Genomic DNA, 19,042 nt, shown 5'->3' on the forward strand with positions numbered 1-19,042 from the left:
AACTCAATTCTATGTGTATTTGTAAAAAAACCCCACACCTAGGAAAAAGTAGTTACAGCAATAAACAAGAGGAAAAAGGGTTTCCAACAAAAAAAGAGTGTAATTGCAAATCCAGATCTTCCTCTGAAATAAGCACCTCCTTCCCTTTCCTCAAGACAGCAATATGTACAAAAATTGGCAGTTTTTTGCCTTTTAAAATGAACCAAATCTTTTCACAGAATGAACCTCATTTAAACACAGACACTTCTTGTCTGTCCTATGATATTGTTTCTAAGAATCCACTTGTACCTTCCTGTTGTTGAAAATGTCGCTTTACTGATGTCCAGTATTGCCATTGCTTACCACACCCCTCTGCTTGACACAGGCAAGAAGTTGCACAGAAATGAGTAGTAAGATTGTAGCATGCTGTAAATAATACTTCGCAACTTGAACAACTTCAAGAGGATTCACATATGAAAGTTAAAAGATAAAAGGAAATGCATAATTTATTATTCAGGTATCAACTGCTAAATTTCTCTTGCCTAGAAACACGTGAAGTTTCATCCAAAACTGAAGCTTCTATAACAAGCTTCTCAACTCGCATAAAACTTTCAAACAGTTCACTAGTTATTTCCCTTATCCTCTGACAGGAATAGCAGCGCAAATGAAGTCTGGGGGCTTGGGATTATTTTCAAATAATGAATGAACCAATGTGAAGTCATTCCAGTAAAAACAATAAGCAGCAAGTCCCCAGAACATCAGTTAATTTTGATAATTTAATATGCCATTTATAGTCATCTAAACATCTTACTGAATACGGTTATATACAAAAACATTGGAAATAATAAAAAAAGAACTTAGATGTTATCTTTCAAATGTAAAAGTGCAATTAACACAGGAAAAGTGTTTCCAAGATGTTACATTTCTTTATATTAACTGGCTGCATAAGAGCCTCAACAGGTATATTGCCTACTCTAAAGCAAAAGAAGATTTTATTTTTTGTTAATTTTGAACAAGCCTGGTAGTTGATGAATAAAGGCTCACTGCCACCATAATTATGGTACATACATTGAAAAATGTACAGCACAATTGTTTTCATAATTTTCAGTTTTTACCAACTTTAACAAATTTAAGTAGAACAACATTAAGATCCCTAAAGTTCAAAAAATAATTAACACCATAAAACTTTATATCAAGTTAAGTGTGCACAAAACAGCCATCCTGAACTGCTTTCACCAGAACTCTACGGACAGCTTTCCAGAGATGTTATTTACCCACAATAAACATTCTTCCTTTACAGTACTGGAGGAGTTTTCTGGAATAGGATTTACATTTACAATCTTTCATGCATTACATATTCACAATTTGGAAAGAAAGGGAAGGCCTTCATACATGTCAGCCTTTAATCTTATCCAATCATGAAATTTCTGCAAAGTTGATTTTTCTTGTGTTAATATTTTTGCAGCTTTTTTCAGTTTTTCTTCATTTCGTTCTAAATAGCGAATTCCATCTGTCTGCAGCTGATTGAGTTTCTCTTTCCGACTTTCATCCAGAGGTATGTCTTCATTCATAAGAGGGTTAAATCTGAAGTAAGTATCTGGTGGTAACAGTGCATCCAGCATGGTGTGAACTTCTGTATTTAAAACAAATGTATGAAACTGTTACATTTACAGGAGAGAGACACAGTCCTACAATCTGAACACCAAGTACTTTGGAGTGACACAATGATTTTAAGTATGTACTGCTTTGCTAAGTAAACATCTTTCCACCATTGTCTTATAAAAAAAAAACAAAAAAACAAAAAAAACCCACAAAACATAAAAAAACACCATTCTCATTAGAAGTTTGCAAACAACACTATACATGTTTTTTTCTCTGGAAAACGTTTATCTTGTATTCTAAGACAACCTCAGTTACGATAATCGAGAATGATAATTCTAAGAATCTAAAAAAAAAATCACAGTACAAATGCACCTTAAGACACTAACCTTCTGTATCAGTTGCGCTGCTGATAACATTCGTGAGTTTGGCTTTCAGACTGGTGTATGTGACATTTGTCTTTCCTTCACTTTCGTATCGACCAGTACCCAGCGATATCAGACACTGCAATGGAACATTTGGCCAAAGACACTTGCACTCGTGAACCGCCAGTGCAGAAGGATTATTTAGAAGCAAACCTCCATCCTGTAAATTAAAAGTAAAGGTTTAGCATTATATATATAATACATAGTCACGAAAGAAATCACAATGATAAACTAAACTTGCAATAGCATTAATATACAAGACTATGTCAGTGAAATAGGCAGTGATTTCCAACTTCCGTGCAACTGTTCTGTTTGTGCTATGCAGCAGGTTTCCTGTGCTTCTGGAGCACCTCTCAGGTCTCTGGTCAGTTCTGCTGGTGTCAGTGTAGTGTGGAAGAGGTAGGTTGAAACAGTAGCATTCACTGGAAGATCTGAATGAAGTCATGAGTTCATCTTCAGAAGATCACAGAATCACAGAATCACAGAATTTTCTAGGTTGGAAGAGACCTCAAGGTCATCGAGTCCAACCTCCAACCTAACGCTAACAGTCCCCACTAAACCATATCCCTAAGCTCTACATCTAAACGTCTTTTAAAGACTTCCAGGGATGGTGACTCCACCACTTCCCTGGGCAGCCTGTTCCAGTGCCTCACAACCCTTTCAGTGAAGAAGTTCTTCCTAACATCTAACCTAAAACTCCCCTGGCTCAACTTAAGCCCATTCCCCCTCGTCCTGTCACCAGGCACGTGGGAGAACAGGCCAACCCCCACCTCACTACAGCCTCCTTTGAGGTACCTAAAAAGAGCGATAAGGTCACCCCTGAGCCTCCTCTTCTCCAGGCTGAACAAGCCCAGCTCCCTCAGCCGCTCCTCGTAGGACTTGTTCTCCAGGCCCCTCACCAGCTTTGTTGCCCTTCTCTGCACAAGATCTTTAAGCTAAGACAGATAAGCTATAGAGAATTCTTTAAACAGCCCAGAAGTCTGCATCTGAAAACGTTTATTACTTCTATTACAAGGTTATATTCTCTAACAAAATCTAAACCTGCAGATCCTAAAATAAAAAAAAATAAATGACAAGAGCTAAGGATGCTCTATAGGCACAGTAATTACATAGGATGCTATAGCCTAGATTTAAGACTTGGAAAAATGACAGAACAGTTTAGGTTAGAAGGGACCTATTGAGATCACCTAGTCCAACCCTGCTTCTCAAGCAGGGTCGGCTGGAGCATGTTGCTGAGGGCCACATCCAGTTGGGTTTTAAACATCTCCACAAGTGGAGAGTCCAAACCTCTCCAGACAACCTGTTCCAGTGTTTGACCACCCTAACAGCCTTCTTCTGTTCAGATGGAATTTAATGTATTTTAATTTATGCCATTGCCTGATGTCCTTTCAGAGGGTACTACTGGGAAGAACATGGCTCCCTTTTATTTGTACACATGGCTAAGATACCCCACATAAGCCATCTCTTCTCTAGGCTGAACGTTGCCAGCTCTCTCAGTCTCTCCTCCTGTAAGAGATGCTCCAGTCCCTTCATCAACTTTGTGGCCCCGCACTGAACTTGCTCCTGTATGCGCTCTATTTCTGTTGTACCGGGGAACTGGATACAGTACTCCAGATGCAGCCTCACCAGTGTAGCAAGTGAAGATCATCTCCCCTGACCTGCTTGCAGCACTGTTCTTAATGCAGCCCAGGATGCTGTTGGCCTTCTTTGCCACAAGAGTGCATTGCTGGTTCACGTTCAGCTTGTCCAGTAGGACCCCAAGGTCCCTCTGCCCAGCTGCTTTACAACCAGTCTGTCCCAGCATGGGTTGGTGCCTGGGGCTATTCCACTCCATACACAGGGTTGTGTTTCTCCTTTTTGAACTTCATGAGAATTCTCCAGCCTGCTGAGGTCCCTCTGAGCAGAGGCACAACCACCTGATGCACTAGTGACTCCACCCAGGTAATGCATGATCTGCAAGCTTCCTGCAGGTGCACTCTGTTCCGTCATCGAGGTCATTACTGAAGATGTTAAACTTTACTGCCACTGGTACTGGCCTCTGGGATACATCTCTGGTGACTTGCTTTCAACTGGCCTTTGAGACACAAACCTCTTGGCCTGGCCATTCAGCTCATCTGCATTCCACCTCACTGTCTACAGTGTTATGGGAAATGATGTCAAAGGCTTTTATTTTTTTTTTATCGTTAAGGTAAACATTATCCAGTGCTCTCCTCTTGTCCATCAAGCTAGTCACGTCATTGTAGAAGGCTATCAGGTTGGTCAATCACAAGATGCCCTTTGTACAGCCATGCCGACTACTCATGTACATGCAGAGGATTTTGGTTTCAAAATTTCTGTAGTAAATAATAGTAGAGACTAAGATTTTTTTTTTTAGCTATTCAAAAATCTATGCAAAAAAAAAAATTCAAAATATAGAAGAGAAAGAATGACTACTACAAGCATTATGCAAAAGCTCCCTGAACTCCCTACATCCTATACCTGACAACCACATTACAAGAAAAGGAAATAAACAAACCAACTTAGCTCAAGAAGAGTTTGGAATAAAAACTGTTTTGGAGTCAATACACGCTTTACTGAAGCTCCTTTTAACTACAGCTGTGCTAGATAAGTAAAAACAGGACTACTGAGCTTTGATTTTTTTTTTTTTTAATTAAGCTTCCATTTCAAACTACAAAAAGATCTTTGAACTCCTTCTGGACTACTGTCCACTTTGCTCAAAACACTGCTAAAATGAATAGTCTTTTCAGTGCCTATTATCCTTATGTTTAAATTAGATTTGATGAAGAAAACTAAATACAAGGATGTTTTTGTCCTTGATAAAATTCCCCATGAATCTTAATCTGAAATCTTAATACTTATCTTTGTGGTGCTTATTTTCTTTGTATCCTAAATGAAAAAATGCTTACCAAATAATTTCCACTGATCTTGTCAATATAATTTAATTAAACATGATTTTTTCCACCATGGGAAAGATTAGAGTTATCAAAATACATGATGTAGTTAATACTAGATTACTGCATTTTTGTCAATTTGACAAATAGAAGACCAAAGGAATGTAAACTACACATATCAAATGTGCACTACGATGACATTACCAGCTTCATGCAACTATTTCCATACTTCAACATTCTCCAATTTAGGTTTGTTGGACTAACAGTAAATATCCACTCCTAGTACTTTTTGGACACCTTTAATATAGTTAAAGCATTTATAAAGCTATATGTAATTTTTGGCAAGTTAGGACTCAATAAGGAAGTGGTTTCTTTTTCTTCACCTGCAAACAGATTACAATTGATAATCAATATTGTGCTTCAAATCAGCTTAGTCTGTTAAACAAAGATGTTTATCACATTGCTTTTCTGCTTACAATGATCGACTACTGAAGCAGTAAATAATGTTACTATAAACTGGACTTCTGAGGAATCAATGAGGAAAATACTTCAATAATTTATCTCAGAAAGCTTAGAACAAATTATGTCAAAGGAATGAAATCTTCATGTAAAAAATATTGCACAAGTTGTAAAATTGGTTTCAGTGATCTCACATGTAGGTGAATTGTGAGGAAAACTGTAAACAAACAAAAAATCCAGGTCAAACTACAAAAAAGTGACTTTTTTGATTCTGAATAATTGTTTGTTTTCTTGATCTTCATGAAATTGCACAAAAACTCTTCCCTGAGAAATAAATTGACTATCGATATTGAAAGATATTGACTATTAATATGAAAGATCTAATTCTTAAAAAAGTAATAATGCAAAGAAATCATGACGTGATTCTTCATGTTCATCCTTGAGACACTGGAATTCAATTCCAAGTGAGTCAGTCTGCACTTTCGTATATAAGATACACTGAGATCACCGGGATTTTCACCAGTCATTGCTCAGGAATTCCCCTGCGTTCAGCCTATCAATTTATTTTGGAGAACAACTGGATTTATTTGTCATCTTTACTTGTTTTTTTCCTGATTCCATTTAAGTTATTCATTAGTTATATAATTTTATATGAAGTGATATAAATTATTTATAACTTACCAATTAAAGCATTTCTATTTTAAGTGCTTAGCTTTTTAAAGATTGGTTAACCAATGTGCAGTATAACCAAGAGACCGAGTGACTGCTAGTAGTATGCAATGTCCCTTGAATAACACAATAGCTTCCTCTTCCATTATTACTTTCTATGAGCTTTCTTGCCACTTTGAAAAGTTTCATACAGTTAAATAGCTGGAGATAAGTGATAAAGTAAATTGGCCTTGTTTATCTTATCTATGGGTACAGAGGTGCCCGTTGGCCAAAATCTGATTCTTGTCTCTGTTTCCAGAAAGAAGTAATTCAGTTTGGGAGTCGATTCCATTTCAAATGCTATACTTTCCTGGTACTATCTCACGTCTTTAATCTGTCTATTTTTCAAGCTTAGATTTAAGTGCTCTACTCAGTAGGATGGAAGAACTAGGATCTACACAACATGCTTCTGCAGCAGGGAGGAATGACAAACCAAGCATGGCAATCCAGAAGGAAGAAGTTTCACCGAGGCATTTAAATGTATTGATGAAGGACAGCCATGGCTGGGGAACACACAAACCAAACATCAGTAAAATACTGTGTTGTTTTTCTACAAACTGGGTAGTTGTGATGTGCTATGGGGAAAAAATATGAATCACTGAAAAGATATGGGAAAGTAGGTATCCTAGTGACAAGCTGCATATGTCATGGAATGACAACTTCTGTGTGCCCGACTCTTCACAAATGAAACTGTTTACAAAATAACGCATTTTACAATACTTGAAAGTATGACGATTAACAAATGCTGACCTTAGTAAGACATGCAAAAGGCACTGACAGAATGCAACCTTCAAAGTGTCTGAAAATTGTTGCATCCCTTGTGTCCACTATCTTTTTTTAATGAAATATATTTTCACAACATTATTTATAGCGGAAGAGCAAACATGTAATGGATACATGCTAGGATAGCACAATTCTGCTCTCCTAAAGCCTACATATAAATAAAATATAGTAAATAAAAAAGGATTTTTATACAACACACAGCATCACAAAAATCTTGTTGACATAAAGTGATAGTTTAAATTACACTATAAGCTTCAGATGCAATTCCAGTTCTAGAAAGCAATGCTTTGTGTGGCCCTAAACCTTTTCAGTTCCTAATAAATGTGGTTTCTTTTTGACAGACTAAAGCATTTCCAAGTACTGTGGAGCCCCTTTTACCTACATTACTAGATAAGAGCCATACCACAGCAGTAATCTGTGTACATATAGAAAAAACAATATGAACCGTTTATTAGACACAATACTATATTATCAACACACATTTGCATGAATGAATATTAATGACATGTTAGGTTAAAAGCATAACCTGTAGGTCAAGTGAAGTGATTATTCCCTTTTATTAAGTTCTCATGGGGTCATACTGGGAATACTGCGTCCAGTTTTAGACACCCAATTACAAGACACTGAGAAACTGGAATGTGAAGAACCACTAAGATGCTTTGGGGGCTGAACATAAGTGAGAAGATAGGCAGAAATATGGGTTTGCTCTGCCTGGAAAAAGAGAAAGCCAAGGAAGAATCTAATCAGTTTTTTACTATTAAAAATGGGAGAATACACAGCCAGACTCTTTTTTAAGAAGTGCAGAACAGAGCACAGATAGAGAAAGCTGTAGAATCTCCATTCTGGGATATTTTCAAAATTCAGCAGGGTGAGGCCCTGTCCTGAGAAAGCTGCCCTAACTGTGAAGTTTACCTGCTTTGGAACAGGAGGCTGGACAAGACTACCTCCTGAGGCCTCAACCTCTCGATTTTCCCGAAGTTCTACTCTACTTAAAGAAATAGTACACGAAACATTGTAAAGGCATGTTATTTTAGCTGTAAAATGAACCCATTTTAAAAGCCATTCTTACAAGAAATTGAACTTTGTCAGTACTATCAGAAGTCTTACAAAAACAATATATATGCAAATATGCTTTTCCCACTTGCTGCTCTTCGTTTGGAAATGAACTGAAACTTACAGGAACTCTTTAAATGACTGAAGTGCTGACCAACATCCCCAAAAATGTGCAATTATCTGAAGTTCTGACTATGTGCTAGGCAAACAGCCAGAGTAGAGCAGTGCCTCACTCTTTGTTCTCCCATTCTTAGATCGCCTGTCCTTGACTACATTTCACCGTCTTCTCTCGTTTCATTAGTTCTCAGTGTAATTGCAATCTTTTTCACTTCCCAAACATACATGAGTCACCCCTTCCCTTTGTGTTCTGTGCTGCTACGGTCAGTGCGCTGGCATCTCCTGTCCACTTCTTCGTGTTCTGAACTCTGCAAAACCAATCCACGCTTAAGGCAACTTCATTTGCTGGCAGCACACCGAGCACAAAGTGCCACAGCAAGCAAGTGCTGAAGAAGGGTTTGTAATTTTCCTAATGACAGTTAACAGTAGAGAAGGCTTTAAAAAATACAGTAAAAAATAATTGAGGAATATTTAAGAATAAAATCTTAAAACAGAGACATGTATAAACAAGCTTGCTTGTGCTAGCAAAGCAATAAAGTCACTCAGACATTACTTTCAGTCTTTTGCCAAAGGCTTTCCAAGTGGCAAACACACAATTGTTATGCTTTACTCAACCTTTAATCAAGGAATTCCTAAGTGAAGTTTATGAAATGTTTTCCCTGCCCCATACAGATTTTTCTAGAATTTACTCAATGCAAATATAATCTTATTTTTAGGGCCTAGCGTTGGTTAGCTGGAGTCTAAAGCTATAGCTAATATTTTCTACAAGTGTATTTAAAGTTACAAAATAGCCAGGGAAGGCTCCCTTGTCATTTGTCTACCAGATCTAATTATTTAAAGCCCCCCAAATTCACTTTTTGTAGGCATGTGCTCCATGGAAATCTCTTTGCTGAAGATACAAGGCTTACACGGTTCTAGTGATAACGAAAATCCCAGTTAAATACTGTCAAATTTTCCTTATTTATTTCATAAGCAGAAGGGAGGTCTCAAAGAAAGCAAGTGCTCCAGACCACCTGGAGCCTGGTAACACAGAACCTGCTGAAAATCCTGTCCCATATAAGTAAGTATGGTGAAAGCACATAAAATCACCACTCAGATATGTATTTCAATAATTTAAAGCAGTTGTTAAACTGATGTTGAAAAAAGTTTGAACCATACTTTACCATGGACTTTAATTGAAGTTCAGAATACACTGCATGTTCATAAGCTATCATTACACTTCTTAATTGTGTCAGATCCAAGTTGTGCCTTGCAATTGCTCCGTGTAACATCCTGTGTGCTGAAGTTTCGCTTAAGTGATGTTAAGCTTTGTGGAGAAAATAATTTAGCATTGGGTGAAGGATATATGACTTAGGAAAGCCAAGTCTGATATTTGGAAGCTGAGTTTGTTGGCTCCATAGTAACCATTTCACCTCACTGCCTATGCAGACATGCTTTGCATTTTAGTTCACTTTTACAGACTTGCTCTGTTGTTTACTTTCATTGTATTTGTGGAAGAACTGGAGACAGAATTAGTACAAAGCCATCAGAGGGTAAGACAAGACAGGCAAAGATTCTCAACAGAGTTTTGACAAGTATTTTTCAAACTCTATGTTTAAAATCAACATAAAAATCATGAACAGACACAGATTAAGGCTGGGGTTTATTGTTTCAAATGAGGAGTTTGAAGAGTCTGAACTTTTGTAAGCGATTACTTGGCTGAAAAATTAAAATACATATTCCAAAAGCATTTACTGGAGTTTCCACAGATAAAAAGGTATGTCTTGCTGAGGCAATAGCAAATTCAATATGTTTACATGAGCAGCAGCAAACGTTTCCAGAGTAGAAAATAGGAGATAGAAACAGGAGGTTTGTTTGACTGTTTGTAAGATCTCCCACACCAATATCTTTGAGATTCAGATTCCAGTCAGTCCTCTGATTGCACTGGGCATCCAGTGCTGGCATGACACTAGACAGAGCTTCAGGGCTTGCTTAGCCAAAGGTCACTGGGCTACCAAATAACAGTTCTCAATATATACACTGTGAAAAAGGAGAGTGTGTGTATCAGATTTAGCTGGACAATATGCCAGCTCCCACAGTGTTCAGTACAAAATACTGAATACAAATACTCCTCAATACAAAAGTTCCATGATTACCCTCGTTTGTTAAACATTAATCTAATATCGCAAACTTTTTGTATTACGGCTTTCCTTTGGTGAGTAGTCAGTCATGGCACTACTGAGGATGACTCGCAGAAAGCAGAGGACATCTTTATGTCCCTGCACAAACTATTTTGACCATAAAAATATTGTTATAAGCAGCAAACAGCACATTAGTAGAACTGTTTCCTCTTGATCTTGGTGGTAATCATGGAAGGCAGTGCCAAGCACATCTAACACATCTCTAAAACATACAGTGTACCAGAACTATTTGTTTTAGGTTCCTTCTAATGGTGGGTCTGGTTTACTTTCATGCATGAAAGATGAGTGAGAAAACGTTTTTAAAATAAATCAGATTATCTCCTGCACAGCACACAATGACCTAACGTTAGCTCTTTATACGAATATCTCACACACTTTATTTAAAAAGAACCACCCTTGCCTCATAGCCATGCTAACAGAGATGCCACTAGGTCATCTGTGTACAATTTATAATGTCTTCTGCGTAATGCTGCTTCCTAACAGAGGCCTTGCTTGGTGATGGATGTTTAATGCACTCCTCTTATACACTGAATTTCTAACTATTTCAGAATGAACAGATTCCATTACTTAAGAAGAGGCAGAAATGATCTCTTAAATTTCCTCAAATGAATGTCTTATTCCACTTGAATTGGCTAATAGAAAAAATCTTTAGAAGGTGCTCATACAGAAAATTAAAATTAAATGCATTTGCATTTATATTGTTAAAATGGCTCTTTGACAATTAAAAAGAATTTAAAAACTTCATTTGTACTTTTACTACTCCAGTCGTAAAAAAAGAATACCCTAGATTGAGAGATCACATCACATAAAATATACAAATATCTAATAAAGATTGAAAGTTTATTGAAAAGGTTACTTTTCGATACAACTGTTCTCCCATACAGTATGCATTTTTCTAAAAATTATCAATGCCAGACAACACTTTGTATACAGACAAATGTCATGCTAAATGCTTCTGAGAGCTACCAGTACTATTGCCATCACTAAACATTTAGTAATGTATCGTACAGTTTTTCCCCCTACATTACCCATGTTTGCTCTTGACATTTCTTTGGAATAAACGGTTTTCTGAGGGAGACTACTAGGTGATTATCTTAAATTATTAACTCATCCCAGCTAGTCATTAATTCACAGAAAGTGACCAGCTGTGCTGAAAACATTATTGAATTAATGTTTTTGTGTCAGATAAAGAAAATGTACTTGCATTGCACTGATGAAGATTTACCAGATATTGGCAGACATCATGAAAGAAGAAATAAAATAATCAGATATTTCATTAAAAGCATAAGCCATGTACCACGTTTAATTGTACTAATTTAGCAACGTCAGTGGGATAGTATGTATTTAAACTGGTTCCCAAACAATGAACAGAGGATCATACAACCCAAGAGAAAAAAAAGCAGGCCTGTGGTTGAATCTATACTAGCCTTAAACACATACCCCAGCTTGAGAAGCACAGGCAGTGTTCAAGATGAGTTTTGCCTTTCATAATGTAACTCCAAACTGAGATTGGGTTTCCCGTAATTTTATTACAGAAAACTATGGTAGATATTTATTTAATACAACTTTATTCTTTGTTGACTCAGACATTAGATTTCATTTCATTGCAACTGGAACAAAGCAGGTTCATAACTAAAGGATTTGATCCTGAACTATACAAAATTTAAGAAGAAAAGTGCACTAATTATTGGAGATAATTGAGATGGATCGGGATTTGGATATCAACTACTCAGTATTTGTATCCCCAATGAGGGAGAGAAGGGAGAAAGAACTGCAGGAAAGGTTCTGCACCCAAACAAAGGAATAACTCCTTTGAATAATAGAATCACAGAGAAATCCTATGGAGAGGGGAAAGAAAGTATTGAGGGTCAGAAAATGAAAAGGACTGAAAGATTCATGTTAGAACTTGTAAAAACATCGAGAAGTTTTTATGAGTAATCTAAAGACAGAACAGGGAACAATTTAAAAGTGCCTATAATTCACACTATGCTGATTTATTTCAACTGTTCTTTTCTTGATTCATTTCTATAGAGATGGGCACATTGCAAAGGCTGGAGAGTGTTTGCAAGGGTCACTTTCCTTCCCTGTGCTGTGGAAGTATTATGTTCACTATTAATAAAGGGATGATACCATACTTTTTTAAATGAAGTTTTTTTGCAGCTACCAACAGTTTCCTGAGTCCTGTAGGAATTTACTCTCTAAATTAAGAAGTAAATGCCTGAATGATGAAATATACCATGGATTCATTGAAGGCTAGATACCAAAATAGAATCAGAATTTTTAAATTAAGAAAATCTTGTTTTATCAAGCACCTTACATACCAGACCACTGTAAAGGGATTAAAGAGACTACAGTGGAGAATAACCAGATGAGACAAGAGTCTACATGAGTGAGGAACTCTTTGGCTGGGGACTGCTTTCTATCAGAAGTACTCAAAGGCTGGTCTGGGTCTCATCCTCTTCACCGTTTTCTCAGAAGCACGTAACCACTAATCAAGTCTGCTACTACAAAATTAGAGGCTTTGTAAATACAAAGGCTTTAGAATAAATACCGAATGACTCTGAGGTCTAGGAAAACCCAAATGAGATGACACATAATGAAAAGTGCTCATAAACACAAAGCTGTGCTCTTCAGAACTAAGTTGGGATCTTAAATTGTAATTCTATGCTCTATCTTCCTTTGAAAAAGAAGAATTTCATGACACAGCTAAAACTTCACCTAGAATACAGGGTTCCAGCTGATCAAATTAGCTTCTCTAAATTTTGCTTCTAGTTTAAAAATGCTGATTTTGAATCTGGTGTATCATTCGACTTTTCACAGTATGTCTTAGGTCATGCCAAAACACACTGAATAGTCCAGTTTCAAGAAACATTACCCCAACTGCAGCAGGTGCAATGAAGGACTATGAGAATGATCAAGGGAACATAGAGCCTATTTTGCAAGACTGATACAGCTTGGCATACATAGACTAGCAAAATAAAAAAAAAGGATAAGAGAACTTTCCATATACACATCAGAAGTGTAAATACTACTAAAAGAACAGTAAATTAAACTGGAAAACAGTACTGGCACAAGGAGAACTTGTGTACACTTGCTATGAACAGAGAGTGAAAACCAGAATTTTGCTGGCCATTTAAAGATGAAGAAATATCCTTCTCTAAATAACTTTCTGCTAGGGCATCAACAGCAAAGACAGCTTTACATGTTTATGAACTAGTCATCAAATGCAGTCCATATACTTGGCAACTAGGACAGAGGGCTGGATTTGACCCAAGGGAAACTGTTTTGTTCTATACTCTTATCTTTTTTTTTTTCCCTCCTGAGGAAATGCCAGCTGAAATAAATCTAAAGGGTTCTGAAGCCCCAAATCTAAAATATATATATGCTACTAAAAATAACAGTGTTTATACATACACCCAGTAAAAAAAAAAAAAAAAAAAAAAAAAAAAAAGATTGGAAGATAAACAATCTTTGAAGAGATTTCCAGCCAGTTTGGGATTTGCAAAATTAGCACTACAGATTAATCCTTACAATGGAAGAGAAACTCAGCACAGGAAATAGGGCTCTGGGTACCCCACACAGCTAATGTAAAGGGACTTGGTATCGACCAACTTCATGCGTATTTTCTACACTTTACAAATTATCACCATCACAGTGGTAAGACCTGCACCCATGACTATCAGAGGGCAGTATCCTAAACTACTCTACAGAAGGCAAATAACAGTGCATGGCAAGTTACAAAGCATGAAGTGATTGCTTGCAATATGCATCAGACTGCCATATATCATAAACAAACTTTCCGTAAGGAAAGAAGTTATCATGTAAAAGAAGTTATCGTGTAACACTACCTTGTCAGGCTTTCCTTTCAATGATTATCAGGAGGCTATTTCAGATGGAAATACACCCCCCTTCAAGTCAGCATTAGATGAATATTCAGCCTGGCAAAGTAAAAACTACAAGTGATAAAAACTGACAGCAAGTTGTCCTGTATGATCTTCTAAGAAACGGTGGTCAGCAGCATCAGAACTACGAAGAGCAACCTAAATTGACCGGACAAGTTTCTGAACTGACTCAGCTCTTAGTATTTCATTATAACAGTCTCCTCTGATTTTATAAGGTTTAGGTACAGTCAATGTTAGCTGGTAAACTGTGTCAGTAAAGGTATATAGACTCAAAAGTCTAAACAAAAATATTTAAACCTAATACAGCTTCTTTGGGAGTGACTGTCTTTTCTTTAAAAAGCACTCTGAGAATTACATTTACAATAACAAAGTATCACTGAACCATGGTAGAATAAAATTACAATGCTTCCAAGTTAAATGCCTAAACGAAATACCCTCTTAATTTTGTTTCACTAAACAAATCTTCCAAAACCAAGCCACTTAGCAAGTCCCTGCAGGGAATCCTGTGGGGAGTCTGCTCTGCAGAGTTACACTGGCACAGTAAACAGCATTTTCATGAAGGCTGGCAAACTGCATCATCAGCATCCACCCTAAGAGCTGCTAACCAACCCTACAAAATCTGTAAGAGAAGAAGAATTGCATGTATCCATGTAGCTAACGCATTCCAGTGAATTCCTCCATCCTTAACCAGTAGGAGATATTACCTCAAAGGCTGTAGGAAAATGTGTATGGCAACAAGTAGACAGAGAAACAAAGAAATACTTGTTTCTATCATTGTGAGAACAAGATACACCTATTAAACCACAGCCTGTGTAAGCTCTGGTGCATACTGATCACCGTGGCATATCCTAAGAATGAAAAGAACTCCAATGTGACCTATATTCTATGTCTTCTTAGAGCCTGGGAAGTACCCTTGAATCTAATTTTAAAAGCTACCATGTAAAACCAATTAGGGCAGGATCCACTAAGCGAATCACTTTTGAAGCCTCTCCCGTAACAAGCTACAAAGATGAAATGGCTTGGCAGATTTACCATCTCATAAAAGGAGGGGGGAAGATGAAAAAATGCAGCTTCTTATTTTTCAGACAAGGCGAAACTTGAAATTTTAGTTACATGTCATTGTATTGGGTGTGTGTGTGTGTGTGTATATATATATATATATTTTTTTTTTTTGTAGGTCATATTCTCACCATACATACTGTTACCCTTGTACTACAGCTCCACTAACAGACTAGCTGCCAATTTGTTAACCACTTCAGTATTCGATTTGCTCGAAGGTCAGAAAACGCGATTATTTGAACACTCCTGTAAGTCAACACCAGCGTTTCATTAAATGGAATTGCATTGCAGCAATGAAATCATGGGAACGCACCAAGAAAAAGTCGTTTGTGTTAAACTGAGTATATTTTATTATTAGAGAAATACATGTCTTTGTTAAATTCCTCCCCCTCCTCCTCATTGCCCTTTTAATTAATCCTGCAGTGCAAATTTAGTTTTTGCTGTAAAACCAAGTAAATGAAGTGTGCATAATGATTTTGTTAAATCTTAAAACTGCTCTATTAATTAATTGGCAATTTGCTCAGCATACCACAGTCTACTGAAGTGACACTATTGAATAGCTGAAAAGGAAATGCTTTTTACACTACAGAAGAAAAGGGGAATCTAAGAAACATCATCCCTCTGTGAGAAGTAGGGAAAAAAATGACTGGTTTTAATGGGACTGGGGAGAGGTTTAGACTCTCTCAATACTTCCTAAGTAGATTTTAATATAAAAAAGGCTGACATGTGGCAATACAGCTTCAATACTGTGACATCATGACTTGGTCTCTCTTGACTTGCACGGTTTCTGGAGAAGCATGTTACAGGGATTAAATCCCTTTGAATACTAATGTGTTCCTCTTTTGAACCACAAAGAATATTAATCCTCCTCCCCTCATCTACCAACAGCTGCACTGGTTTTCCTTCTTGACAGGGTGGAACAAGATAGCATGGCATGATTGACCTGAATGTAAATATTGCTATTTGTTTTTCAAACTGCTTACTTGTTGTGGAAATTTAACTAATTTGCCATCAGGTTCTCAACAGCATGAACAAGAAGACAGTTTAGGCACCTAGAAATGCATTTCTTAGCAATTAGATCCAAACAGTTATAGAGATAATTAACTTATTAATAAATTAACACTGAATTCTCTCAAACATTTAGAGTGGCTGATACAGGACGTCAGACTGGAATGTTCCCAGAGAAAGGGCATGCATGTGCGTACACAAATACGCATGCATGTATAAATATATATAGGCATGGGAACGTCAGCGCTAAAGTGAACAGCCACAGTTCAGCTCAGGCATGATTCCAGCATACACGGCTGGTTACTAGTTCTTCAGGAGTTGATGCATCTCGACCCTACACAACTCTTACACATCCTCTTTGTGCAGTTTCAGGAAGGACACCAATTTCAACAAAAGTTAGATAACATAAAAGAGAATATGCAGACTTACCATAAAAAAATAATCCACTTAGTTCCCATTATCAAAGTAAGTATTTTCATACATTTGAAGAGTCAGGTCAACTGCCACAGTACCTTTCATTCATATATAAACATACAACTGAGTGATAAGTCAATACAAAGCTTGGCGTCCATATAAAATCCTTTAGAGTCCCAAACTTCAAAGTAAGAAACAAACCCCATCATATTTACCATTCTGAGTTTTCAGACTTTTACCAGTGTTTTTACCTTCCTCTAGTCTTTGAAATATGTAGAAATATCAACATGGCAGAAATAGATTATATATAGATTAATAAGGAACTAGCATAGTTTATATTCAGAAGAGATTACTCTTATGAATTAATGCAAGTTTCCAATCCATTAAAAAATCCACAGAAGTACCATCACCTTTCTGATACTATAGTACAGCATTGAATCCTCTGGCATACAATTAATGCACACTATGATGATGCACGTTGCAATAGTCATGGTACCATTGAGAATGCCTAACACAGGTATGCTTCCTTTATTCTGTAGCGCAAAAAAAGTATTTCCACGTGACCTATGGAATGTATACATACTCTTTTCAATTTATCTTGGGTTCTTACTAGAGATAAAACCCTTGGTTAACTTATATTTTCTATTGAGGTACTATTAAATCCAAGAACATAAGTGTAACAGTCTGCTAAAGGCATGGAAGCTCTTCCCCCAGGGTAAAAACAGTAATTCAAGGTACCCTGATTGTGCGCTGGTGGAAATGAAATCTGAGATACAAATCTGCGCACAAACTTATGTGGCAAATTGTAGTAAAGCACCTTGCTAGCCTGTCCCCCATTAAAAAACAAGCACATCCCATGTGCTAAGAAAAATGCAATCTGAGGAACAAACCCAGAAAGGCATGGAAGATGACATCCTTTGGACTCTACAAGAATTCAAACACATTAAAATATCATGCTCAGGTGGAAGATAGATTTTTCAGATGATACTAAATAGAAAATTTAGCATATAGTTCTACTATAATAAGCAGGTTTGATACTGAAATCATACTCAGTTCTCTATAGTTTAAAAGGGCAACACCTCAAGAGGAATACAAAACCTTGGGAACTCATAGGTGTGAATTTTGTAGAATTAATTTAATCAGGTCCTAAGTCCCTGTTCTCTAGCAATTAAAATACATCAAATAGCGTTTTAACAAAAGAACATCAAGCTTGTAAAACAGTGTTGGTAAGGCTTGGAATGGCTTTGTCCAGAATCTCGAGTAAGAAAAAGTGAACTAGATGTCCTTCTACCTCTGTGTACCTAAGAATACCATACCTGTCCTCTACTAACATTAATCATAACTTGATGTTCTCTGATGTAGTAAATTGGACTTAAAGTGAATACAGGTGGTATCAAATATCTACTTCATTGCATTTCACAAGTCTGGCAATTCAAAAACAATATTAAAGCAAGTAGTTATCTAAGCAATCTGTAGAAGTTAAACATCATACTGTTTAGTGGCTCTTCATATAGCAGCACACACAAACTTTGATGTGCTCTCAATTCAAAGAAAGAGGAGGCAGAAGGGTGAGAAGAGAAAGAAAAGTGCCTCACATAGCTTAACCCTGACCCATTCCAGCAGTTAAGGAGCAGCTTGGAACAACTCCAAAGACTAAAGCAGCTCCCTTTCTAGTTCTGCTTGGACAGATGGAAGATAACCATATTTCAGGGTTTCAGAGTATCTGAGAGTATCTGATAACCATGTTTGAGGGTGTGAAACTCCCTGTTTAGCTTTCCAAAAATAAAACAACTTATTTGCTTTTTTCAGGCCATATTTGATTAAAATGCTCTAAACAAGGTGGAAAAAAGAAAAAGAAAAGGGCTCTAAACAGAATGGAAAAAGAGAATATGAAGAAAATGGAAGTGCTCTCAATCTGGTTGATGCAGTAGAGCTATCCTGCCCTTCATGGGAACCCACAAGTTGTATAGACTTTTTACATAGCTGAATGCAATTATTCCATCTCCTTCTAGAGGTTCATTCAACATATACCTTAACTTTTGAAATTACTGTTTTCAAACATGGTGTTTAATGAGTATTTAATGTTTTTGGAATGCACACACAAAATTGCCAACATATGAACAGTTTCCATTAATTAACATTTAAAACTAGACAAATTCATCAAATCTGAGTAATTTAAGAAAACTACATTACATAGTAAAAAGCTGTCTTATATGAAAAGAAACATACAAAGGCCTACAATAAGCTCTCTTGTTATCCTTTCCAAAAGCCTCAGCAACTGCAACAATGTATGGAACAAAAAGAAACTGAGCACTGGAAAAAAAAAATATATATAAATAACATGTTGGATACCCTCAAACCTTAGTATGATGTATGACTATTAAATACATGCCTCATGCTACTTATGAGTCTAAAAGCAGTGTTCTACACCTTAAAGTATTTTTACCCTCTCATCTGGCGATTTA

General features: G+C 36.8%; 1 protein-coding gene across 4 annotated transcripts in view; it reads right to left on the minus strand.

The window, feature by feature from the left end:
• Positions 1-453: 453 nt before the first annotated feature.
• Positions 454-19,042, minus strand: part of PNPLA8 (patatin like domain 8, phospholipase A2) — a 37,093-nt gene continuing 18,504 nt past the window's right edge. For all 4 annotated transcript variants that reach the window (XM_084298099.1, XM_084298102.1, XM_084298100.1 and 1 more), the window contains 2 exons: positions 1,968-2,163; positions 454-1,612 (listed from right to left, as the gene is read on the minus strand). In XM_084298099.1, the coding sequence (XP_084154225.1) occupies positions 1,338-1,612; positions 1,968-2,163 (471 nt within the window). In that variant the 3' untranslated portion in view covers positions 454-1,337. The remainder of the gene's footprint in view (positions 1,613-1,967; positions 2,164-19,042) is intronic.

Source organism: Netta rufina, assembly GCF_964035555.1.
Source record: "Netta rufina genome assembly, chromosome: 1".
NCBI lineage: Eukaryota > Metazoa > Chordata > Aves > Anseriformes > Anatidae > Netta > Netta rufina.